The sequence below is a fragment of the Pristis pectinata genome, chromosome 4, assembly GCF_009764475.1.
Source record: "Pristis pectinata isolate sPriPec2 chromosome 4, sPriPec2.1.pri, whole genome shotgun sequence".
NCBI classification, from domain to species: Eukaryota; Metazoa; Chordata; class Chondrichthyes; order Rhinopristiformes; family Pristidae; genus Pristis; species Pristis pectinata.
Window position 1 is genome coordinate 4,649,682 of NC_067408.1, and position 24,521 is coordinate 4,674,202.

The 24,521-nt window shown below is 48.4% G+C and overlaps 1 protein-coding gene across 2 annotated transcripts in view; it reads right to left on the bottom strand.

Moving 5' to 3' along the window:
- Positions 1–3,135: 3,135 nt before the first annotated feature.
- apbb3 (amyloid beta (A4) precursor protein-binding, family B, member 3) overlaps positions 3,136–24,521 on the bottom strand; it is a 57,410-nt gene continuing 36,024 nt past the window's right edge. Inside the window, exons 7-12 of one of the 2 annotated variants that reach the window (XM_052013815.1) lie at positions 19,962–20,076; positions 14,426–14,513; positions 12,406–12,489; positions 10,356–10,471; positions 9,335–9,514; positions 3,136–3,656 (exon numbers count right to left, since the gene is read on the bottom strand). In XM_052013815.1, coding sequence (XP_051869775.1) covers positions 3,411–3,656; positions 9,335–9,514; positions 10,356–10,471; positions 12,406–12,489; positions 14,426–14,513; positions 19,962–20,076 — 829 coding nt within the window. In that variant the 3' untranslated portion in view covers positions 3,136–3,410. Of the gene's footprint in view, positions 3,657–9,334; positions 9,515–10,355; positions 10,472–12,405; positions 12,490–14,425; positions 14,595–19,961; positions 20,077–24,521 lie in introns of both variants that reach the window. The other variant, XM_052013814.1, reaches the window with a different exon arrangement.

The following is a 24,521-nucleotide window of genomic DNA, read 5'->3' on the forward strand; positions in this document are numbered from 1 at the left end:
TAAACTTCTGTCAGGTCTCCCCTCAGCCTTCAACACTTCAGAGAAAACAATCGAAGTTTGTCCAACCTTCCCTTACAGCTCATACCCTCTAATCCAGGCGGCATCCTGGTGAACCTCTTCTGCACCCCCTCTAAAGCCTCCACATCCTTCCTGTAATGGGGCGACCAGAACCCACGATAGCCAAAGTCTATCACTAACCATCTTGCATACACTCCGTGACCGAGTCTCCACAGCCCAATGGGAGAGAGAATTCCAAAGATTCACCACTCTGAATAGCCAACCCCTCCGTTTTAGACACCCTGAACATCAAATCTGTGTCCATTCTGTCAATCCCCACACAAATTTTGGCAACACAAGGTACTACAGATGCTGGAATCTGGCGTAACACACAAAATGCTGGAGGAACTCAGCGGGTCGGGCAGCATCTGTGGAGGGAAATGGACAGTCAACGTTTTGGGTCGAGACCCTTCACCTGGACTGGAAAGAGGGGAGTTAGCTAGTATAAAAAGGTGGAGGAAAACTAGTTATCACCCTCCTCACCTATTACCTGCCAGCTCTCAACTCCACCTCTCCTCCCACCTTTTTAGACTGGCTATCCACCTCTTTCCAGTCCAGTTGAAGGGTCTCGACCTGAAACGTTGACGGTCCATTTCCCTCCACAGATGCTGCCCGACCCACTGAGTTCCTCCAGCTCCTTTGTGTTGCCCTGTACAAATTTTGTACAGGGCAGGAGAGGGAAAGGAAGGCAGAGGTCTTTAAGGGTTGTTAAGAAGGCGTATGGAGTGCTGGCCTTCATTAGTCGGGGTATTGAGTTCGAGCCACGAGGTGATGTTGCAGCTCTATAGAACTCTGGTCAGACCACACTTGGAGTATTGTGTTCAGTTCTGGTCACCTCATTATAGGAAGGATGTGGAAGCGTTAGAAAGGGTGCAGAGGAGATTTACCAGGATGTTGTCTGGATCGGAGAGCATGTCTTTTGAGGATAGGTTGAGCGAGCTCGGGCTTTTCTCTTTGGAGAGGAGGAGGATGAGAGGTGACTTGATAGAGGTGTACAAGATGATAAGAGGCACAGATCGAGTGGACAGTCAGAGACTTTTTCCCAGGGCGACAATGGCTAACACGAGGGGGCATAATTTTAAGGTGATTGGAGGAAGGTATAAGGGGGATGTCAGGGGTAAGTTTTTTTTTACACAGAGAGTGGTGGGTGCGTGGAACACACTGCCGGCAGAGGTTGTGGGGCAGATACATTAGGGATATTTAAGAGACTCTTAGATAGACACATAAATGATAGAAAAATAGGGGGCTATGTGGGAGGGAAGGGTTAGATAGATCTTAGAGCAGGATAAAATGTCGGCACAACATTGTGGGCTGAAGGGCCTGTACTGTGCTGTAGTGTTCTATGTCCTAGTAGTAAAGGCCAACTAGCTTCAGGCCAACTCTGCTGACTGCTACGATTCATTAAGCAAATCACCATCTTCATATTTTAGAAATTTATTCAACAAAGAATGGGTTGATCCTAACACCTCTGCCAACAGGGAAATCACAGTGACGACATCAAAGACACTTTCAATTGATTAAAACACAAACCATTAAAACATTGGAAGTGGAGATGGGAAGGAGAGTACCCTGGGGACTTGCAAAGACCAACTCCTCGTGCCGGGCCCAAGTGCTTGTAGAAGGGGCGGGAAGGAAGATTTTCCCAGGATTGGAATGTAGGGAGCTTTGAGGTGGAGTTTAATGACTTTGTTGCTACCCCTTTTTAAATTCCCTTCGTGTCGTCCTGGGCTGAACTGCCCATTTTCCCTCTCCCCAATCCTGGGGCAATTCTCCCTCTCCCCTCTGCTCAACCAGCAACCAATGGATCTGGAATAAGCTCATTGGAAGCTCCTTTTAAAAAAAGTGTCAAACCAACAGGGGTCAAGTCCCTTAAATTGGGAGGTTAAGCAATGGGGGACACAGTACATTTTCAGTCATATCTTTGGCCTGGGTTAGCAACGTTCCCCTCACATCAGAGAGGGGTGGGAGACATTCCAGGGTCGACTTCCACCGATGTAGCCTTGGAAAGTAATTCACCAATGAAGGTTAACTCACAAGGAATGGTTGCACAGATCAAGCTGTTTTGGAGAGCATGGAATTTACAATTGGAAAAAAGGAAGTGAAGAGGGGGTGATGGTGTAGAGAACGATGGGGAGGGGCAGCCCAAAGGAAGCCAGAGACACCTGGAGAAACATCTCTGTGGTGGGGATCTGGAATTCTGAGAACATCCCAGGACCAGATTGGAAATGTCACCACTGGTACCTAAGAGTTACAGGGGTTGACCAAACTAAATGTTGGGACAGACTTGAGGAGCTGAATGGCTTCTTGTTCCGAGCATCTGGGACTGGAGGGACTGCAGGAGTTCCGTTGGCGGTGTTACCCTGAGCTCTCCAGGGAAAGCCGCCAGGAGCAGCTGTGAGGGGAGATAGGATCTGCTGGAGGCTGGAACCCAGAGCAACAAACAAACTGCTGGAGGAACTCAGCGGGTCAGGCAGCATCTGTGGAGGGAGAGGGGATGGTCAACCGAGGGGGAATTCAGGGAGGAAGTTTAACTTCAGCCACACTCCCTCCCTGACCACCCGGCTTGGGAATTGTCGGACTTTGGGCATTAATGAGGAGGGCTGTGCCAGTGGAGCAGCCACCACCCCAAGGAACCTCAGAGCCTCCAACATGACCCAGACTGGGATTGAACACGATTCAGGACATTCCACCACATAACCCCTCAACATTCCGGGTGGGAATCTTCCCAGCAATGCAACTCCCTGCAAAAGATTAAAACAAGACACAACTGGATCAAATGCGGACAAATGCCACTCACTTAGATTGGGCAACTTGGTCGGCCTGGACTAGTTGGGCCGAAGGGCCTGCTTCCGTGTTGTATGACTGTGACTCCTGTCCATCCCTCTTCTCATTCCTATCCTTAATGGATTCATAGAGTGTTATGGCACAGAATCAGGCTCTTCGGCCCATCGAGTCCATACTGAACATCAACCACCCATTTACACCAATCCTACATTAATCCCACTTTTTTATTCTCCCCATATCTCCATCAACTCACCCCAGATCCCACCCCTCACCCACACACTGGGGGGGGGGGGGGGGGGGGGGGGGGGGGGCAATTTACAGTGGCCAATTAACCCACTGACCCGCACACTGTTGGGATGTGGAAGGAAACCCATGCGGTCACAGGGAGAACATGCAAACTCCACACAGACAGCACCCAAGGTCAGGATCAAACCAGGGTATCTGCAGCTGAGAGTCCACCAGCTGCGCCACCCAAATATTCTTCCCTCCATTCCTCCACACCCCCTCCCCTTCTGTCGTCACCCACTTCACCCGTTGCCCCCCTCCCCCCACCATCCCTCACCCCGACACTACGGCATCTGCAGTGCAGAGGGCTTCTGCCTGAACGTGTCGATCAGCGCCAGCACGCCGCGCTTCAGGTTGGAGGCTCCTGAGAGCTTGGGGGTGGTGAGCAGGGGTTCGGCCTCCAGTTCTGTGACACCAAGGGGCAGGGGGGCTGCGTGCTTCTTCAGGCCTGTGGCAGGGGGCTCCACCCCAAAGGCCCTCCCGGAACCGGCTAATGGGGTGCTGGCCACCAAGCACTTCTGGTACTGCAGCTGTTAGGACAAAAGGGGTAGGAAGCGTCAGAGGACAACAGGGCCAAAGGACATCACTCAGTAAAGGTGGGAACTGCCCCAATGCCCCTAGGAATGCATCAGGCACAGGCAATCCCACGTATAGACACCCTGCCCAGAGTACGGCCACACTTGGACGCACCAACTGAGACCCATCAGCCTACAATAAGGTAGTTGGTATATTATTGGCACATGTACCGAAATACAGTGAAAAGCTTTTGTATGTGTGCCATTCAGACAGATCATTCTGTGCACAAGTATATCAAGGTAGTACAGAAGGAAACAGAAGATAAGATACCTTTATTAGTCACATCGAAACACACAATGAAGTGCATCTTTGGTGTAGAGTGTTCCGGGGCAGCCCGCAAGTGTCGCCACGCTTCCGGCGCCAACATAGCACGCCCACAACTTCCTAACCCGTATGTCTTTGGAATGTGGGAGGAAACCGGAGCACCCGGAGGAAACCCACGCAGACGCGGGGAGAACGTACAAACTCCTTACAGACAGCGGCCGGAATTGAACCCGGGTCACTGGAGCTGTAATAGCGTTACGCTAACCGCTACACTACTGTGCCACTGTTACAGTTGCAGAGAAAGTGCAGTGCAGGTAGACAATAAGGTGCAAGGGCCATGATTGAGAGATCAGGAGCCTCTGACCATATAACCCTCGTGAAAGTTCTTGTCAAATCTACTTCGAATCACAGCAACCCTGTGAAAACATTTGTTAAAACCACGTAGACGCCACAGTCAAGAAAGCTCACCAGTGCCTCTACTTCCTCAGGAGGCTAAAGAGATACAGCATGTCCCCTTTGACCCTCACTAATTTTTTATTGATGCACCAGAGAAAGCATCCTATCTGAATGCGTCACAGCTTGGCACAGCAACTGCTCTGCCCAAGACCACAAGAAACTGCAGAGTTGTGAACCCAGCACATCACGGAAACCATCCTCCCCTCCACAGACTCTGTCTACACTTCTTGCTGCCTCAGGAAAGCAGCCAACATAATCAAAGACCCCCACCCACCCCAGACGTTCTCTCTCCTTCCCCCTCCCATCAGGCAGAAGATACAAAAGCCTGAAAGCACGTACCACCAGACTCAAGGACAGCTTCTATCCTGTGGTTTTAAGACTATTGAATGAACCTCTTGTACGATAAGATGGACTCTTGACCTCACAATCTACCTCGTTATGACCTTGCACCTTATTGTCTGCCTGCACTGTACTTTCTCTGTAGCTGTAACACTTTATTCTGCATTCTGTTATTGTTTTCCCTTGTACTACCTCAATGCACTGTTGTAACAAAATGATCTGTATGGATGGCATGCAAGACAAAGTTTTAACTGTACCTCAGTGCATGTGACAATAGTAAACCAATACCATTCTACAAGTTGCTTTAAAATTCAGCAGCAGGACATCCCCAGCGTGCCCTAGTTAACAAGGAACCGACTGACTCAATAGGCTGTTTAAGATTCACTTACATCCATGAGTTGTAAGTAGGTCAGCCCGAGTAGAGAACACTGCTACCCTCCCTGAAGGAGGCTGAATCAGACAGGGTTTCCCCAGCAATCTGGTCATTGAGGTCACCAGACGAATGATTTTTTTTTACATTCCAAATTTGTAACCAAATTCATATTCCAGAGCTTCGCTGGTGGGATTTGAACTCCTGTCTCTGGGGTAACGGGTCAGCAAATTAATTTCTACCCCACTTGTGTCACAGCACCTCTTTTGTCACTTATCAAAACCCTTCAGCCCCTCAATGAAGCGCGGACGGGAATTTAAGTTCAGTAGCTTGTGGCGGGGCAGTGCTGGACTTCGAGCAATCGGGGCAGGGCGGGGCGGGGAAAGAGTAGGTGCTGGGCCCTAACCATGTTATCTTAGAGTCATGGAGTTGTACAGCACAGAACCAGGCCCTTCAGCCCAACTCATCCATGCCAACCTAAAGCAGCCTATATAATCAAGACCCCACCCACCCCGGACATTCTCTCTTCTCCCTTCTCCCATTGGGCAGAAGATACAAAAGCCTGAAAGCACGTACCACCAGGCTCAAGGACAGCTTCTAACCCGCTGTTATAAGATTATTGAACGGTTCCCTAGTACGATAAGATGGACTCTTGACCTCACAATCTACCCTCTTATGGCCTTGCACCTTATTGTCTGCCTGCACTGCACTTTCTCTGTAACTGTAACACTTTATTCTGCATTCTGTTATTGTTTTACCTTGCACTACCTCAATGCATTGATGTGGTGAAATGCTGTATGGATGTTTTTCACTGCACCTTGGTACATGTGACAATAATAAACCAATTTACCAGTCAGTCTACAGTCTCCCAATGGTCTGTCTACCTTCAAATGCCTCTACCTATAAACAGACTGAACATACTGTCGACATCTACTGTTGGGTTGGCTCTACAGTCTGTCAAATGTTACACTGCCAATGGCTCATGATCTTTACGAATTACTTACTGGATGTGGGCACCCCAGGCAAGCTTGGTACAGCAACTGCTCTGCCCAAGGCCGCAAGAAATTGCAGAGAGTTGTGGACACAGCTCCTGCCTACGTTAGGCCCATATCCCTCTATGCATTTCCTATCCACATTTTAGATGTTTGTTGGGTGAGAGGTGTGTTCACCTCTCCCCCGACCGACACCTCCCTACCTCTCCCTTACCCCGCCCCATCTCTGACCACGGGACCAGTACAGAAATGCCAGATTCATCTGGTCAAAGTTGAGCTGCCTGGGGCTGGTCACTGACAGAAGGAACCCAGAAGAACCAATTCACAAGGCTTTACCCAGATAGCAGAAGGGCTGAGAACTTAAGTTGGTGCCAATCTCCCAAAGCTTTACCCTGCTCTAACTTCTGGCTTCTGAATTTCCACATGCCCGGGCCTTGTTCGCTGCCATACAATGTCACCTGTCCTCCCAAGTCCATGAAGGAATACAGACTTACTGTAAGGAAAGAGTTAAATTAGCCAAAAGTCATTTTCTGAAACCTCCTTAGTATGTGCAGTCGTGTGTAACACAAAATGGTGTCAGCTTAGAATGTGGGAATGGCTTGAAGATGTGCATGGACACACATCCTTGAGATTAGATACCGGTGAAGAATGTTTTCTTCTTTGCAGACCTGCTGTCTCAGTTTCTAGGTTGTGTGCCTCGGCCGAAGGTCGCGAGTGATAAGGAGGGACAGGCTGGTAACACCAGGGAATGGAAAAGTACTGGGGTAAAAGTTACGTTTTTGAAGGGTATAAAAAGGGGCACCCTTGTGCAAATCGAAACCTTCCCTTAGGGTGGGTCACGACTGGCGCTAAGACACAGACAGAAGGCTGTGTGAAAGGTTGTCGGACACCTGAGGTTCCCTCCGGCATTATATAGATCCATTCATTGATTGGTTGATAAGTATTATTTTGCTTCCTTATGTATTTTGTTAAGTATTCTTCTTTCTTTCTGTATTTTATTCTTTATATAACTCTAATAAAGTAGTTTCTATAACCTTTAACATGTGTATAGTGCCTCCTTTGTTTGCGAATACCTCTTGGTGCTGAATCACGAAAGAACAAGGAATGAACTTGCAGACAACACTAAGATCGGCGGTGTTGTGGATAGTGTGGAGGGCCGTCAGAGCTTACAGAGGGATATTGATAGGATGCAGAGCTGGGCTGAGAAGTGGCAGATGGAGTTCAATCCAGAGAAGTGTGAGGTGGTACACTTTGGAAGGACAAACTCCAGGGCAGAGTACAGGGTAAACGGCAAGGTACTTGGCAGTGTGGAGGAGCAGAGGGATCTGGGGGTTCATATTCACAGTTCATTGAAAGTTGCCTCACAGGTGGAAAGAGCAGTTAAGAAGGCCAATGGGATGTTGGCTTTCATAAGTCGTGGGATTGAGTTTAAGAGCCGCGAGGTGATGATGCAGCTTTACAAAACTCTAGTTAGGCCACACTTAGAGTACTGTGTTCAGTTCTGGTCGCCTCATTATAGGAAGGATATGGAGGTGTTGGAGAGGGTGCAGAGGAGATTTACCAGGATGCTGCCTGGGTTGGAGAGTATTGAATATGAGGAGAGGCTTAAGGTGCTAGGGCTTTATTCACTGGAAAGGAGGATGAGAGGAGACATGATAGAGGTATATAAAATATTGAGAGGAATAGATAGAGTAGACAGTCAGCGCCTCCTTCCCAGGGCACCAATGCTCAAGACGAGAGGTCATGGCTTTAAGGTTATGGGTGGGAGGTTCAGGGGAGATGTCAGAGGGAGGTTTTTCACCCAGAGAGTGGTTGGTGCATGGAATGCACTGCCTGGGGTGGTGGTGGAGGCAGATACATTGAACAGGTTCAAGAGCTTGTTGGATAGGCATATGGAGGAGTGTGAGATAGAGGGATATGCGGGAGGAAGGGGTTAGGTAGTGTGAGGGTGGTCGGATGGACGGCACAACACGGTGGGCCGAAGGGCCTGTTTTTGTGCTGTATGGTTCTATGGTTACACTTACCCACTGTTATAAAACAAACAAACGGTTCCCTTGTACAATAAGATGGACTCTTGACCTCACAATCTACCTCGTTATGCCCTTGCACCTTATTGTCTGCCTGCACTGCACTCTCTCTGTAACTGTAACACTTTATTCTGTATTCTGTTATTCTTTTACCTTGTACTACCTTGATGCACTGTGCAATGAATTTACCTGTGTGAACGGTATGCAAGACAAGTTTTTCACTGTACCTCGGTACAAGTGACAATAATAAACCACTACCAATTCCTGAGAATGAGTTGTGATCTTGTAGGGGTGTATAAAATCATGTGGGGCACAGATAGGGTAAATATACACAGTCTTTTTCCCAGGGTTGGGGAATCAACAACTAGAGAGGCATAGATTTAGGGGAGAGGGGAAAGATTTAATAAGAACTTGAGGGGCAAGTTTTTTTTCTACACAAAGGGTGGTACGTATGTGGAACGAGCTGCCAGAGGAAGTGGTTGAGGCAGGTACAATAACAACTTTTAAAAGACAGTTGGACAGGTACGTGGATTGGAAAGGTTTGGAAGGTTATGGGCCAAACGCTGGCAAATGGGACTAGCTTGGATGGGGCATCTTGGTTGGCATGGACCAGTTGGGCCGAATGGCCTGTTCCTGTACTGTACAACTCTATGACTCTAAGTATGGCTTGGAGTTACGTCACTTGCAAGACCTTGGGAAAGATGCAGGCCAGACTTACTGGAAGGGGTGCGGGAAGGGGAATGCCAAGCTGTTGTCTATTCCCTGGGACCATTCTCCTTGGAGCAGGAAAGGTCAAGGGCAGATTAAACAACAGCGATCACAACCTGGGAGGGTTTTGACAAGAGCGAAAAAGGAAGCAGTTGTCAGTGACAGGACGGTCAGTGACCGGGGGTCGGAAGAAGAACTGGAGAGGAGAGGAGGGTGCATTTCTGTGGCAGCTTGCTCTGATCTGGGAATGCGCTGCCCACAAAGGTGGTGGGAGCAGATTCAACGGGAGCTTCCTGAGGGAATCACGGAGCAGAAAACATCGAGGCTTCAGGAGAACACAGCGGTGTGGGGAAAGCTCTTAAAAAAAAAGTTGGCGCAGGTCTGATGGGCTAATTCCTCCAGGATTCAGAAAGGAAAAGGCCAGAGAGCTAGCATCGTGCTGAAGAGCCAAATGGACTGGGTACGAGGAGACTCACCATGCAGGCAGCCTGAATGGCCTCAGAGACGCAGCCAGCGTCCGGCTCACACCAGAAGACGTGGCACTTGAAGCACTGTCGGCCGCTGTCCACGATGAAGCCGATGGTGTGGGGGTCCTTTCCCACTCCCAGGAAGGTCAGGTACCGGACAAGGCATTCCCACCACAGATCTTCACTCTCCTGGACACCAACAAACAGAGCGTCACTCAAAAGCATCTTCACCATCCGGGCCGTGCCATCTTCTCACAGCTACCATCGGGCAGGAGGAACAGAAGCCTGAAGTCCCACACCACCAGGTTCAGGAACAGCTACTTCCCTTCAACCATTCGGTTCTTGAACCAACCTGCACAACCCTAATCACCAGCAACAAATAATCTGCTGGAAGAGCTCAGCGGGTTGAGTGGCATCTGTAGGAGGAAAGGAATGGAAGACGTTTCAGGTCGACAATTCTGACCTGAGACGTCAACTACTCCTTCCCCCCCATCCCGAGAGATGCTGCTGAACCCACTGAGTTCCTCCAGCAGATTGCGTGTTGCTCCAGATTCCAGCATCCGCAGCCTCTTGTGTCTCGATCCCTAATCACTACCTCAGTACAGCAACACCGATGACCACGTGGCCCTACAATAGACTTGGTTTTAATTTGTTCTAATTGTGTTCTTTCTTGTATAATTTTGTACGATTTATGTTGTTAACTAATGTTTTTCTTGTGAATGTTGTGTATCTGATACTCTGTTCCTGTGATGCTGCTGCAAGTAAGTTTTTCATTGCACCCGTGCACACATGGACTTGTGCAGATGATGATAAACTCGACATTGACTTTGACCCTGCTGCTAAACCAAGGGGCCCAAAGAACTACCGGAGTGGGGGGCTCCTCTCCCCAAAGAATCTCCCTGACAGACCCTCTCACTCATTCCCTCCCCGCTCCCGATCCTTTCATTAACAAGAAATCCGTGACAGGGCTCAGGAATGGGTGGCCCTGCTGATAGGTACCTGCAGCAAGTGATCTGAACCCTGGGCTCACCTCTCCCTTACAGACGGACAGGGTGGTGTCGGTGACCCGGAGAAGTACAGATGGCCATGCCTCCCAATCCGAGGAATCCAACAGACTCCCGATCGCCTCGTTCACCGGCTTCATCCCTGGGAACCAAGCAACATCGAGGCCATTAAACAAACACGCTGGAAATTTAACAGCCAAAAAATAACGACAATTAAATTCTCAGAAAATCAAAGAATCGATGCAATATTTACTCATTTTTTGGGGCATGGACATGACTGTCAAGGACAGCATTTATTGCCCATTCATAATTGCCCTTGAGGAGGTGGTGGTAGCTGTCAAACTGCTGCTGTCCTGACACACAAGACCACTCAGCTTCCCGTCTACGCCAGTTTAAGGCAAAGAGTCCAATTCCCCGCCTTCCGCTACTCTAGCCTTTAAGGTCATGGCTCTTCGTCCACATCCCGGTTAAAAGTGGAGGGAGTTTCTTCCTCTCCCTCCCCCACTTTTGAGGCAGAGAGTTCCAGAGTCCCCACCTCAACTTAATGACCAGTTTAATGTTCAGCACAGCACAATGGGCCTGTTCCTGTGAAGAAGGCACGCTAGTGGCTCTATTAGGAGTTTGAGGAGATTTGGTATGTCACCAAAGGCTGTTATGAACTTCTACAGATGTACGGTGGAGAGCATTCTGACTGGTTGCATCACCGCCTGGTATGGAGGCTCCAATGCGCAGGATCGCAAGAGGCTGCAGAGGGTTGTAGACTCAGCCAGCTCCATCACGGGCACAACACTCCCCGCCATCGAGGACATCTTCAAGAGGCGGTGCCTCAAGAAGGCAGCATCCATCACTAAGGTCCCTCACCATCCGGGACATGCCCTCTTCTCGTTACTACCATCAGGGAGGAGGTACAGGAGCCTGAAGACCCACACTCAACATTTCACGAACAGCTTCTTCCCCTCCGCCGTCAGATTTCTGAACGGTCCATGAACCCACGAACACTGCCTCATTATTCCTTTTTTTTTGCACTATTTATTCATTTTTATAATTTATAGTAATTTTATGTTTTTTGCACTGTACTACTGCCGCAAAACAACAAATTTCACGTCATATGTCAGTAACAATAAACCTGATTCTGTGCCGTACTGTCCTGTGCTCTAACTGATGCACCCACCACCGAATTTCCCCACCTTCCCTCCAATCCTTCTACTTTAAGTCTACACACCTTGGAAAGGAAAGGCAGGATGTATCTGCTGGCAGAATCCCACTTTTATTCTCCCCACATTCCCATCTCCACCGCCCCACCCCCCCCCCCCAGATTCTACCCCTGGGGGCAATTTACGGCAGCCAATTAACCCGCAAAACTGCACGGCTTTGGGATGCGGGAGGAAACTGGAGCACCCGGGGGAAACGCACATGGTCAAAGGGAGAACGTACAAACTCCACACACAGGGGCAGCAGTGAAGGTCAGAATTGAACCCGCGTCTCTGGAGCTGCGAGGCAGCGGCTCTACCCGCTGTGCCCCCTGTGTGGCATTTGCTTTGTTCAGGAAGGTGGATTATTGGTATTGGTTTATTATTGTCACTTGTACCGAGGTACAGTGAAAAACTTGTCTTGTGTACCGATCGTACAGGGCAATTATTGTAAATTATCCGTGATTCTTCCCGGATATTATTCCCAAGACTCCCTGCAGAACTCATAGGTGGGACAGATCCTGGAACTCCCTCCCCATCAGCACCCTGGCGGTATCTCCACCACTTTGAGTGCGGGGAGGGTGGAGGTCACTTCATGGGCTGGATACCTCCATCAACTCAAAGAGTTGGGAACGGAAAGTTACGTCAGGAATACTCACACGCATGGAAACAAAACTGTGCCCGATCCCAGCAACCAAGGTGGGATGGACCAGGAGGAGACAACACCCTCAGGATGGAAGAGCAAGGTAGAATTGCACAGGTTAGACTCCCTTTCCTGACCTGCTGCAATAAGGAGCCCTGGTCCTTGCAGGGAGGTTGAAGAGCGACCGGCTGCGGATTCCCTACCCCTGGGCCGCTGCCTGGTTTCATGGAGGGACTCACTCACCTCTCGAGCTAGCCACCGGGAGGCAGCCGATGTACTGCACTCGAAATGTCTGTGTAGATTGTCTCACAGCCTCCAGGAGATCCACTAGAAAACAAGAGTGGACAGTGTTTGTGGTACACGTGCATTTCTGACATCATGGTGCCAACCAAATCCCCTCCCGCAGCCCAAGGACACTCTCCCCCATCACCAGCTCTCTCCCCACCCACTGAATCCCCTCCCGCAGCCCAGGGACACTCTCCCCCATCATCGGCTCTCCCCCCACCCACTGAATCCCCTCCCGCAGCCCAGGGACACTCTCCCCCATCACCGGCTCTCCCCCCACCCACTGAATCCCCTCCCGCAGCCCAGGGACACTTTCCCCCATCATCGGCTCTCCCCCCACCCACTGAATCCCCTCCCGCAGCCCAGGGACACTCTCCCCCATCACCAGCTCTCCCCCCACCCACTGAATCCCCTCCCGCAGCCCAGGGACACTCTCCCCCATCATCGGCTCTCCCCCCACCCACTGAATCCCCTCCTGCAGCCCACGGACACTACGTCGTTATTCCTTTTTCTGCATTATTTATTTATTTTAGTAACTAACAGTGATTTTTGTCTTGCACTGTACTGCTGCCGCAAAACAACGCATTTCATGGCATATGTCAGTGATAATAAACCTGATTCTGATTCATTAATGATCTTCAAGGAAGGAAATCTGTCTTCCTTACAGTCTATTGACTCCAGACTTACCAATACAACTGGTGGGTAACTGCCTTCTGAGATGGCCTGGCTGTCTACTCTAAACTGGGGGGATATTTACTGACAGCATAGCGGTGTGGCTGGTGGAGCCGCTGTCTCACAGCGGCAGGGACCCGGGTTCGATGCCGACCTCTGGCGCCGTCTGTGTGTGGAGTTTGCACGTTCTCCCTGTGACCGCGTGGGTTTCCCCCGGGTGCTCCGGTTTCCTCCCACAACCCAAAGACGTGAGGGTTGGTGCATTAATTGGCTGTTGTAAATTGCCCCCAGTGTGTGGGTGAGGGGGAGAATCTGGGGGAAGTTGATGGGATGTGGGGAGAATAGTTTACGAGGATATCAGGATGGAAATGAGATTGCTCTGGGAGCCAGTATCAACTCGATGGGCCAAATGGTCCCTAGCATGTAGGTGAGTAGTAGAAGGGACATTCAGTGGGGGACACACTAATTACTTATGTTAGTAATTAGTTATTACTTGTTAATTAGTTATTAGTTAGAAAATTAGTGAGGGTTACAGAAAGTGGAGGGACTCAGCCAGTTCCATCACGGGTACAGCTCTCCCCACTGTGGAGGACGTCTACAAGAGGTGATGTCTCAGGAAGGCGACGTCCATCATCAGGGACTCCCACCATCCAGGCCATGCCCTCTTCTCAATGCTGCAATCAGGCAGGAGGTACAGGAGCCTGAAGACCCACACCTCAAGGTTCAACAACAGCTTCTTCCCCACTGCCGTCAGGTTCTTGAACCTACCTGAAAAACCCTAACAGACTATTTTTTTCTCTCAGCTTGCACTAGTGTTCTTGTGTTTATTTTATTGTTTATTTTTTGTGCATGTGCAATTATGCATAATTTATGTTAAGTCAAGTTTGTGTTAAATTATGTTGGTCATGTGTGTAATGTACTGTGCGGCTGCTGCTAAAAGCTCATTGTCACGGCATTCACACCCTGCGTATGTATGCCTCTGACAACAAACTTGAACTTGAACAATAAACAATCTGCTGGAGGAACTCAGCAGGTCGAGCAGCATCTGTGGGAGGGAAGGAACTATCGACGTTTCAGGTCGAAACCCTGCAGCAGATGCTGCTCGACCCGCTGTTCCTCCAGCAGATTATCTGTTGCTCCAGATTCTGCACCCTCGTGTCACTAAACTTGAACTTGCATGGGATTGCTGTGGGAACCAGCATAGAATCAATGCGCTAAATGTCCTAAGGAGGTGCAGACACCAAACCCTGGCCTGTCCAATTTCCCAAAGGAAAGAATAAATAAAAGACTGAGGTTGACCATGTACCTTGTAGAGGAAAGTCGTCCTGACCCAACTCCTCCTCCGCTCCTGGGACCTTTGCGAAGTCGTTGGTCATCGCGCGTTTTGCTATGATCTGGAATGAATTGCAGAAGGTTTCAGGTTCCGAGAGACAGGACCGATCAGCATCCTGCAGTCGTTCTCCGGGCTGCACGGACTGGAGGGAATAATGGGTGAGGGTCCTTATAGAGTGACAGCATAGAGACATCAACACCCCCACCTCTTCCCGTCTGTACATCAGTTGGACTCACGGCAAACTAAAACCCAGGAAGATGTTAAGTGAGAAACTCATCCCAGACAGCCCATTTTACTCTGCTGCTCCAAAAAGGCCCCCCAGTATATTATCAGCCAGACACACATTCACCTCAATCACCTCAAGGAGCAGGTGTCAGCATCCTCACTGAGGGGTCAGCGGTGGAAAGGGTGAGCAGCTTCTAGTTCCTGGGTGTCAACATCTCAGAGGATCTATCCTGGGCCCAGAACATTGATGCAATCACAAAGAAGGCACGCCAGCAGCTCTGCTTCATTAGGAGTTTGAGGAGATTTGGTATGTCACTAGGGAAGACTCTTGCACATTTCTACAGATGTACAGTGGAGAACATTCTGACTGATTGCATCAAAGCATGGTATGGAGGCTCCAATGCACAGGATCGCAAGAGGCTGCAGAGGGTTGTAGACTCAGCCAGCTCCATCACGAGCACAACCCTCCCCACCATCAAGGACATCTTCAAGAGGTGACGCCTCAAGGCAGCAGCATCCATCATTAAGGACCCTCACCATCTGGGACGTGCCCTCTTCTCGTTACTACCATCGGGGAGGAGGTACAGGAGCCTGAAGACCCACACTCAACAATTCAGGAACAGCTTCTTCCCCTCTGCCATCAGATTTCTGAACGGTCCATGAACCCATGAACATTACCTCATTATTCCTCTTTTGCAATATTTATTTATTTTTGTAACTTATAGTAATTTTTATGTCTTGCACTGTACTGCTGCCGCAAATCAACAAATTTCATGACCTACGTCAGTGATAATAAACCTGATTCTGATTCTGAGGCAGACGCAAGGAAATTGGTACATTAGAGCACAGGAAGGTTTTCACTCAGAGGTTGGAGGAGGTCTGAAGCTCACTGCCTGAATGGGCAGTGGAGGCAGAATTTCTCTGTGTTGGAAGGTTACCCAGAGGTGCACTTGATGTTCTGGAAACTTCAAGGCTTTGGACTGGGAGCTGGAGACTGGGATCAGTCTCAGCAGCATAATTTAAACCAGCAGGGATGTGACAGACCTCCTGGCCTCCTTCTGTGAGATGCTTCTCTCTGGGTCCAGTAAAATGCTATCCAACCATTCGGAAATCCCAAGAGTTCAGCATCAATAGAGGCACAATCAGGGTTAATACACACAGCCTTTTTCACAGCGTTGGGGAAATCCAGCACTAGGGGGCACAGGTTTAAGGTGAGAGGAGAACTATTTAATAGGAACTTGAACGGCAACTTCTTCACACAGAGGGTGGTGGGTCTATGGAACGAGCTGCCAGAGGAAGTGGGTGAGGCAGGTACAATAACAACACTTAAAAGACAACTGAAAAACACTCTGATGCTGGAGGAACTCAGCAGGCCAGGCAGCATCCGTGGAGAAAAGCAGGCGGTCAACGTTTCGGGTCAGGAATCTATTTTCAGTCCTGAAGAAGGGTCCTGACCCAAAACGTTGACCGCCTGCTTTACTCCACGGATGCTGCCTGGCCTGCTGAGTTCCTCCAGCATCATCGTGTTTTTCATCTAGATTTCAGCATCTGCAGTCCTTTGTTTCTCTAGTACATGTAGAAGGCACTTGAACAGGTACATGGATAGGAAAGTTTTAAAGGGATATGGGTCAAATGCAGGCAAATGGGACTAGCCTAGACAGGCATCTTGGTCAGCATGGATGACTAGGGCCGAATGGCCTATTTCCATGATATACGATTTTATCTGACTCAGTAGGTCACGTTTGCTGTACTCCCTTTAAACTCACTGGGGCCCCAATTCTTTTCAACATCCTGGGTTCACTGAAAAGATTTACGAGGACGCTGCCAGGACTTGAGGGCTTGAGTTATAGGGAGAGGTCGGCCAGGCTGGGTCTTTATTCCTTGGAACGTAGGAGAATGAGGGGCAACCTTATAGAAATGTTTAAAATTATGAGAGGCATAGATAAGGTGGACGGTAACAGTCTTTTCTCCAGGGTAGGGGAGCCCAAAACTAGATAAGGTATGAGATCTTTATTAGTCACATGTACATCGAAACACACAGTGAAATACATCTTTTGTGGAGAGTGTTCTGGGGGGCAGCCCGCAAGTGTCGCCACGCTTCCGGCACCAACAGAGCACGCCCACAACTTCCTAACCCGTACGTCTTTGGAATGTGGGAGGAAACCGGAGCACCCGGAGGAAACCCACGCAGACACGGGGAGAACGTACAAACCTCTTACGGACAGAAGCCGGAATTGAACCCGGGTCACTGGCGCTCTAATAGCGTTATGCTAACCGCTGCACTACTGTAGGAGGCAGAGGTTTATGGCGAGAGGGGAAAGATTGAAAGGGGACCTGAGGGGCAACTTTTTCACGCAGAGGGTGGTGAGTGTGTGGAACGAGCTGCCAGAGGAAGTGGGCGAGGCAGGTACAACAGGATCATTTAAGAAGTACTTGGATAGGTACACAGAGGGGCGGGGCTTGGAGGGACATGCGCCGAACACAGGAAATTGGGACTAGCTGGGTGGGAACCATGGTCAGCATGGACTGGTTGGGCTGAAGGGCCTGTATCCGTGCTGCCTTGCTCTATAACTCTATTTAATACTGCTTAATGTCTTTAAAAAAAGGTGAATTCAAGTGTGTTGTGGTATTAATAGAACATCCAGTATCCTAAACCTGTTGGATTACGGCAGTTTATCGCCTCTATGTGCATTGAGTCTGTAACTGTCCTGCTTGCATTAACAATTTGCATTCAATGGAATCCCACCCCTCACCTTCCAAGGCAGGGAATGCCTACATATTTATTCAACAGGGGGTACACTAGGAGACTGGGAGGAGAGGCTAGAACAAAATGGCATACTTGTGGATCCAGAGCGAGTGATCACGTCAACAGCAGTCATGCCTGAAGGAAGACAAAGCTATACAGTTGTGTGGTGACCATGAAGTCCCACAACTCAAACTGCGGATGGATGAACAATATCCGGTACCCAATTAGCAAGGCTTGAAATGTAGAGTTAATAGGGTCAAAAACCTATTGCAAAAATTGGACTTCTCCCACGACGACGCACAACCAGATCCCACCATGTCATCTTCTCGCAGCTACCGTCGGGCAGGAGGTACAGAAGCCTGAAATCCCACACCACCAGGTTCAATAACAGCTACTTCCCTTCAACCATTCGGTTCTTGAACCAACCAACACAACCCTAATCACTACAGTTTAGCAACACTATGACCTCTTTGATCACTTTACACTGAAGTGGACTTTTTTTTATTCTAATTGTGTTCTTTCTTGTAAAAATTGTGTACAATTTGTTTAATTTATGTTCTTCTTGTGAATGCTGCTTATCTGATGCTCTGTGCCTGTGGTGCTGCTGCAAGTAAGTTTTTCATTGCACCTGTGCACACATGGACTTGTGCAGATGACAATAACCTCAATGACTTCAACATCAGTGAAGATTTGGACGGCACAATGGTGCAGCTAGTTGAGCCGCTGCCAGAGACCTGGGTTCGATCCCGACCTCCGGCGCTGTCTGTATGGAGTTTGCACGTTCTCCCTGTGACCGCGTGGGTTTCCTCTGGGTGCTCCGGTTTCCTCCCACATCCCAAAGATGTGTGGATCAGCAAGTTGATTGGTCACTGTAATTTGCCCCTGACGTGTAGGTGACTGGTAGAATCTGTGGGGAGCTGATGGGAATGTAGGGAAAATTTAATTAAAAAGGGATTTTTGTAGGATTAGCACGAATGGGTGTCTGATGGCTGACATGGACTTGGTGGGCAGAAGGGCTTGTTTGTCCTGTAATTCTCCACAACTAAAGAAAAACAACTGGTTAGTGAGACCTGACCATCAAAACACACAAAGAACTCTGCCCATACACGAGGTCACCCCTTGGAATCAAAACGGGCAGATTATTATCTAGATGGGGAGAAAATTCAAAATACAGAAGTGCAAAGGGACTTGGGGGTCCTCGTGCAGGATACCCTAAAGGTTAGCCACCAGGTTGGGTCAGCGGTAAGAAAAGCGAATGCTATGTTGGCATTCATTTCGAGAGGTATAACGTATAAAAGTAAGGATGTGTCGATGAGGCTCTATGGGGCACTGGTGAGACCTCATTTGGAATACTGTGTGCAGTTTTGGGCCCCTTATTTTAGGGAGGATGTACTGATGTTGGAGAGGGTTCAGAAAAGATTTACGAGGATGATTCCCAGAACGAAAGGGCTTACATACGGTGAGTGATTGTCGGCTCTTGGACTGTACTCATTGGAGTACAGAAGAATGAGAGGGGACCTCATAGAAACATTTTGAATGTTGAAAGGACTGGACAGAGTACATGTGGGTGTTTAAGACGGAGATTGATAGGTATCTAATTAGTCAGGGTATCAAGGGATATGAGGAAAAGGCCAGGAATTGGGGCTAGATGGGAGAATAGTTTAGCTCATGGTGAGGTAGCGGAGCAGACTCAATGGGCCAAATGGCCTACTTCTGCTCCTTTGTCTTGTGATCTTGTAAAGATTTTCCTGGCCATCACGGCCAGAACCTTGCAAAGTGGGACACGGTTTGTGTAACCAACATGATCCACTAAACATCACGAGCCCAAGAGGACGAAACCCTTCTCATTTTGTAGACGACGTTCAGGTGTGATGCAAAGTTGAAACACAGCAGCTACAAGGCTTAACAACGCTGTGTCTGGAAGGCAGACTGCACACAGTTCGTGCAGGGAAAAACAGCACATTGCTGTGGTATAATGCAGAAGACAGCAAGAACATTGGAATCGGTTTAGAATAGTGAAGTTGTATATTCTACTGAGTTTATCAACACTTTGTGATCTGTGCAACTAAACATGGTTAAAATAAAACAGTGCTGTGGTAATGGTTAATACGTTAAACATCTCAACTGAAGCTTTTTCGGTGGAGTGAGATGTCATGTGACAGGCAGTTGCTTATCATGTACCATTGATGGACCTTATCATTGCTATACCTTAGACAGGTACATGGATGGGAAAGGTTTAGAGGGATATGGGCCAAACGTGGGCAAATGGGACTGGCTTAGATGGGAATCTCGGTTGGCACGGATCAGTTGGGCCGAAGGGCCTGCTTCCGTTCTGTATGACTCTATGATGGAAAGATTTTAAAGGGAACTTCTTTGGACTGGAGTTGGAAGCGATGGCAATGCACACAATACAACACGTGCCTTCAGCGTGACAAGAACCCCTAGTTCAGGAGCACTGCCCACATTCCCAACAATGAACCGGAACCGCAGTCATTGACACACGAACCAGAATGCTGGATAGCAGCCGAGAGGACTTGCCTGGGAGCACATCTGATGGAGGGCGGAGGCAATGGCCTTGGCTGGTGTGTCGCAGTGAAAGACGTGGCATTTCAGCATGCACGTGTCCTTGTCACTTGCCACATAGGCAAAGTCTCTACGCAGGGTGGGACGGAGAGAGAAACACATTCACTAGTGATCAGATCCAGCAAACAAATCATAATTGCAATAAAAGGTTCCACAATTCATCTTTCTGTCTATAAAGAGTTGTGGACACAGCTCAGCACATGACAGTAACCAGCCTCCCCTCCGCGGACTCTTGTCTACATTTCTCACTGCCTCGGTAAAGCATAATCAAAGACCCCACCCACCATGGACATTCTCTCTTCTCCCCCCTCCCATCGGGCTGAAGATACAAAAGCCTGAAAGCACGTACCACCAGGCTCAAGGACAGCTTCTGTCCCACTGTTATAAGACTATTGAATGGTCCCCTAGTACGATAAGATGGACTCTCGGCCTCACAATCTACCTTGCTATGGCCTTGCACTTTATTGCCTACCTGCACTGCACTTTCTCTGTAACTGTAACGTTCTGTTATTGTTTTCCCTTGTACTACCTCAATGCACTGATGTGATGAAATGATCTGTATGGATGGCTTGTAAAACAAAGTTTTTCACTGTACCTCGGTACATGTGACAATAATAAACCAATTTACCAGTCAGTCTACAGTCTCCCAATGGTCTGTCTACCTTCAAATGCCTCTATAAACAGACTGAACATACTGTCGACATCTACTGTTGGGTTGGCTCTACAGTCAGTCAAACGTTACACTGCCAATGGCTCATGATCTTTAAGAATTACTTACCGGAAGTGGGCACCCCGGGCAAGCTTGGTACAGCAACTGCTCTGCCCAAGGCCGCAAGAAATTGCAGTGAGCTTGGACACAGCCCAGTCCCTCAGGCAAACCAGCCTCCCATCCGTGGACTCCGTCTACACTTCCCACTGCCTTAGGAAAGCAGCCAACATAGTCAAGGACCCCACCCACCCTGGTCATTCTCTCTTCTCCCCCCTCCCATCGGGCAGAAGATACAAAAGCTTGAGAACACGTACACTAGGCTCAAGGACAGCTTCTACCCCGCTGTTATTGGACTCTTGAACAGACCTCTCACATGCTAAAAGCTGAACTTCTGACCTCTCAATCCACCTCGTCGTGGTCCATGCACTTTATGTGTCTACCTGCACTGTACTTTCTCTGAAGCTGCAACACTATATTTCTTTGTGTACTACCTCAATCTACTTACGTATGGCATTGTCTATCTGGATGGCAAGCAAACAAAAGCTTTTCACTGTATCTCGTTACACATGGCAATAATAAACCAATACATTTGTTGCCTATTCCTTGAAACAAACATTTTATAATCTGATCATTGGGCAGGTCACACCCTCCCCCTCCCCTCCCCTCCCAATCCCCACCGACTCCAGACCCTATTATTCACAATGTATTGATAAAACTCAGAGTGATTAGGTTTGTAAATCTTGCTTGTTTTCCTAAATTTACTCTCAATTGATTTTGTAATGGAATGAAAGCTAGCTAAGTGAGATCTTATAGAGAATATTAAGTTATCTGTGGCTTAAAGCAAGTTGTATCAAATTATTGGGCAGTTCTAGACCTTGAGGGTTATGAAGGCCAGTTATGTGAAATACGAGCAGATGGCTGTTTGACAGGTGTGTAGTTAACAGGAGGATGATGTCTAACTCAGTCCTTATGTTGCATTTGGATTATTTATGTTGAGGGAGCCTGTAAAGTGCTTATTTTTGTGCAGGAATGAAGTGTAAATTCTTTTTTAAATTGCTAGACGCTTTACAGAAACACTGGAGGTCGATAACTGGTCGCCCCATTACAGGAAGGATGTGGAGGCTTTGGAGAGGGTGCAGAAGAGGTTCACCAGGATGCTGCCTGGATTAGAGGGTATGAGCTACAAGCAGAGGTTGGACAAACTTGGGATGTTTTCTCTGGAATATCAGAGGCTGAGGGGGAGACCTGATAGAAGGTTATAAGATTATGAGAGGCATAGATAGACAGCCGGTATCTTTTTCCCCCCAGAGTCAGATGTCAAATATTGAAGTACATGCATTTGAGGTGAGAGGGGGAACGTTTAAAGGAGATGTGCGGGGCAAGTTTTTGTTTTTACACAGAGAGTGGTGGGTGCCTGGAATGGGCTGCCAGGGGTAATGGTGGGATGGGGATCATGTGCAGGCAGAAGAAATTCAGTTTAATTTGGCATCGTGTTCAGCACAGATATCGTGGGCCGAAGGGTCTGTTTCTGTGCTACACTGTCTTATTAGAAATCAATTAAATAGTTTAAACCCAGTGTTTGGATTTTGTAAAAGCTCCCCCATTCTAAATTGGTGAATTGGTTTATCATTGTCACATGTACCGAGGTACAGTGAAAAACTTGTCTTGCAAACCGTTCGTACAGATCAATTCATTACCCGTGTCTGCGTGGGTTTCCTCGGAAGCTGTGGGCGTGCTATGTTGGCGCCGGAAGCGTGGCGACACTTGCGGGCTGCCCCCAGAACACTCTACGCAAAAGATGCATTTCACTGTGTGTTTCGATATACATGTGACTAATAAAGAAATCTTACCTTATTGAGGTAGTACAAGGGAAAACAATAACAGAATGCAAAATAAAGTGTTACAGTTACAGAGAAAGTGCAGTGCAGGCAGACAATAAGGTATCTTCGGTTGCTTTTGGGATTTGGTGCAAATGGGGCTAGCACAGGTAGGCACCTTGGTCGACATGGACGAGTTGGGCTGAAGGGTCCGTATCTGTGCTGTACAACTCTCTGACACCCTCCCCATCTCTTTGTTACCGTGATCTTCTGAAGTCTCCTCCACCAACCACATCAGCTCCAAACATCCCGCCCCACCCCCTCACACTGAAGATACTTGGACTCGTCAAGTTCCTTCTTGATGGGACACTGATGTGGTGAGGCAGCAAAGAGCTCTCCCTCCAGCTGCATGATAAACAGCAATCCAGCCCGCAACACTGGGGCACGAGAAACAAGCCGAGAGGTCAGACTATCCAGAACCTATCACAGGTAGACAGGGTTGTAAAGAAGGCTTTTGGCGTCCTGGCATTCATAAATCAACGTATTGAGTACAGGAGTTGGGACATTATGGTGAGGTTGTATAAGACATTGGTGAGGCGAAATTTGGAGTACTGTGTGCAGTTCTGGTCACCTAACTAAAGGAAGGATATCAGTAAGATTCAAAGAGTGCAGAGGAGATTTATTAGAATGTTGCCAGGTCTTCAGGAGGGAAAGATTGAACAGGTTAGGACTTTATTCCTTGGAGCGTAGAAGAATGAGGGGAGATTTGATAGAGGTTTACAAAATTATGAGGGGCATAGACAGAGTAAATGCAAGCAGGCTCTTTCCACCTAGATTAGGAGAGATAAGTACGAGAGGACATGGCTTTAGGGTGAAAGGGGAAAGGTTTAGGGGGAACATTAGGGGGAACTTCACAGAGAGTGGTGGGAGTGTGGAACAGGCTGCCATCTGACGTGGTAAATGAGGGCTCACTCTTAAGTTTTAAGAATAAATTGGACAGATACATGGACGGGAGAGGTCTGGAGGGTTATGGACTGGGTGCAGGTCAATGGGACTAGCGGAATAAAGTTTTGACACAGACTAGAAGGGCCGAATGGCCTGTTTTCTGTGCTGTAGTGTTCTATGGTTCTAACCTGCTAGTGGAGATCACTACACAGGAGTAGCACTTTGCTCAAAGCCACACACACCTTTTAAGAAAGCACTTGGGTGTGTGAGGCTTATGCTCCTAGTTTGACGACAATTCACCTGCTTCTTTCCCCACAGGGGCTGCCTTACCTGCTGAGTATTTCCAACATTTTTCGGTTTTATTTCAGATTTCCAAGATCTGCATTGTTTCATTTTATTTAGTTCATAGTTTACCAGATTGTAATCCTGAAACCAATCGAATCTCACCACTGCAGCAGAGGAAATTAAATTTAGTTAATTGTAAACCTGCGATTTAATTAAAAACCTGCATTGGAAATGATTAAACCACTGGATTGCAGCATAAAGATAGAGAATGCTGGAAACACTCAGCAGGTCAGGCAGCATCTGTGGAGGGAGAAACAGAACCAACTTTCAGATTCAACCCAAAATGTTAGTTAAACCAGAAACATTAGCTGTTTCTCTCTCCACAGATGCTGGCTGGCCTGCTGAGTATTTCCAGCATTTGCTGCTTTTATTTCAGATTTCCAGCTTCTGCAGGTTCCTGAGTTTTATTTTCTGTAAAATCCTGTCTGCTTCATTAATTTGGCAACAAATTTGGCATGTCCCCGTTGACACTCACTATTTTTTATGGATGCACAATAAAAAGCATCCTATCTGGATGCATCACAGCTTGGTACAGCAACTGCTCTGCCCAGGACCGCAAGAAACTGCAGAGAGTTGTGCTGGGCCGTGTCCACATCATGGACACCAGCCTCCCCTCCTTGGACTCTGTCTACACTTCTCGCTGCCTCAGTAAAGCAGCCAACATAATCAAAGACCCCTCCCACCCCAGACATTCTCTCT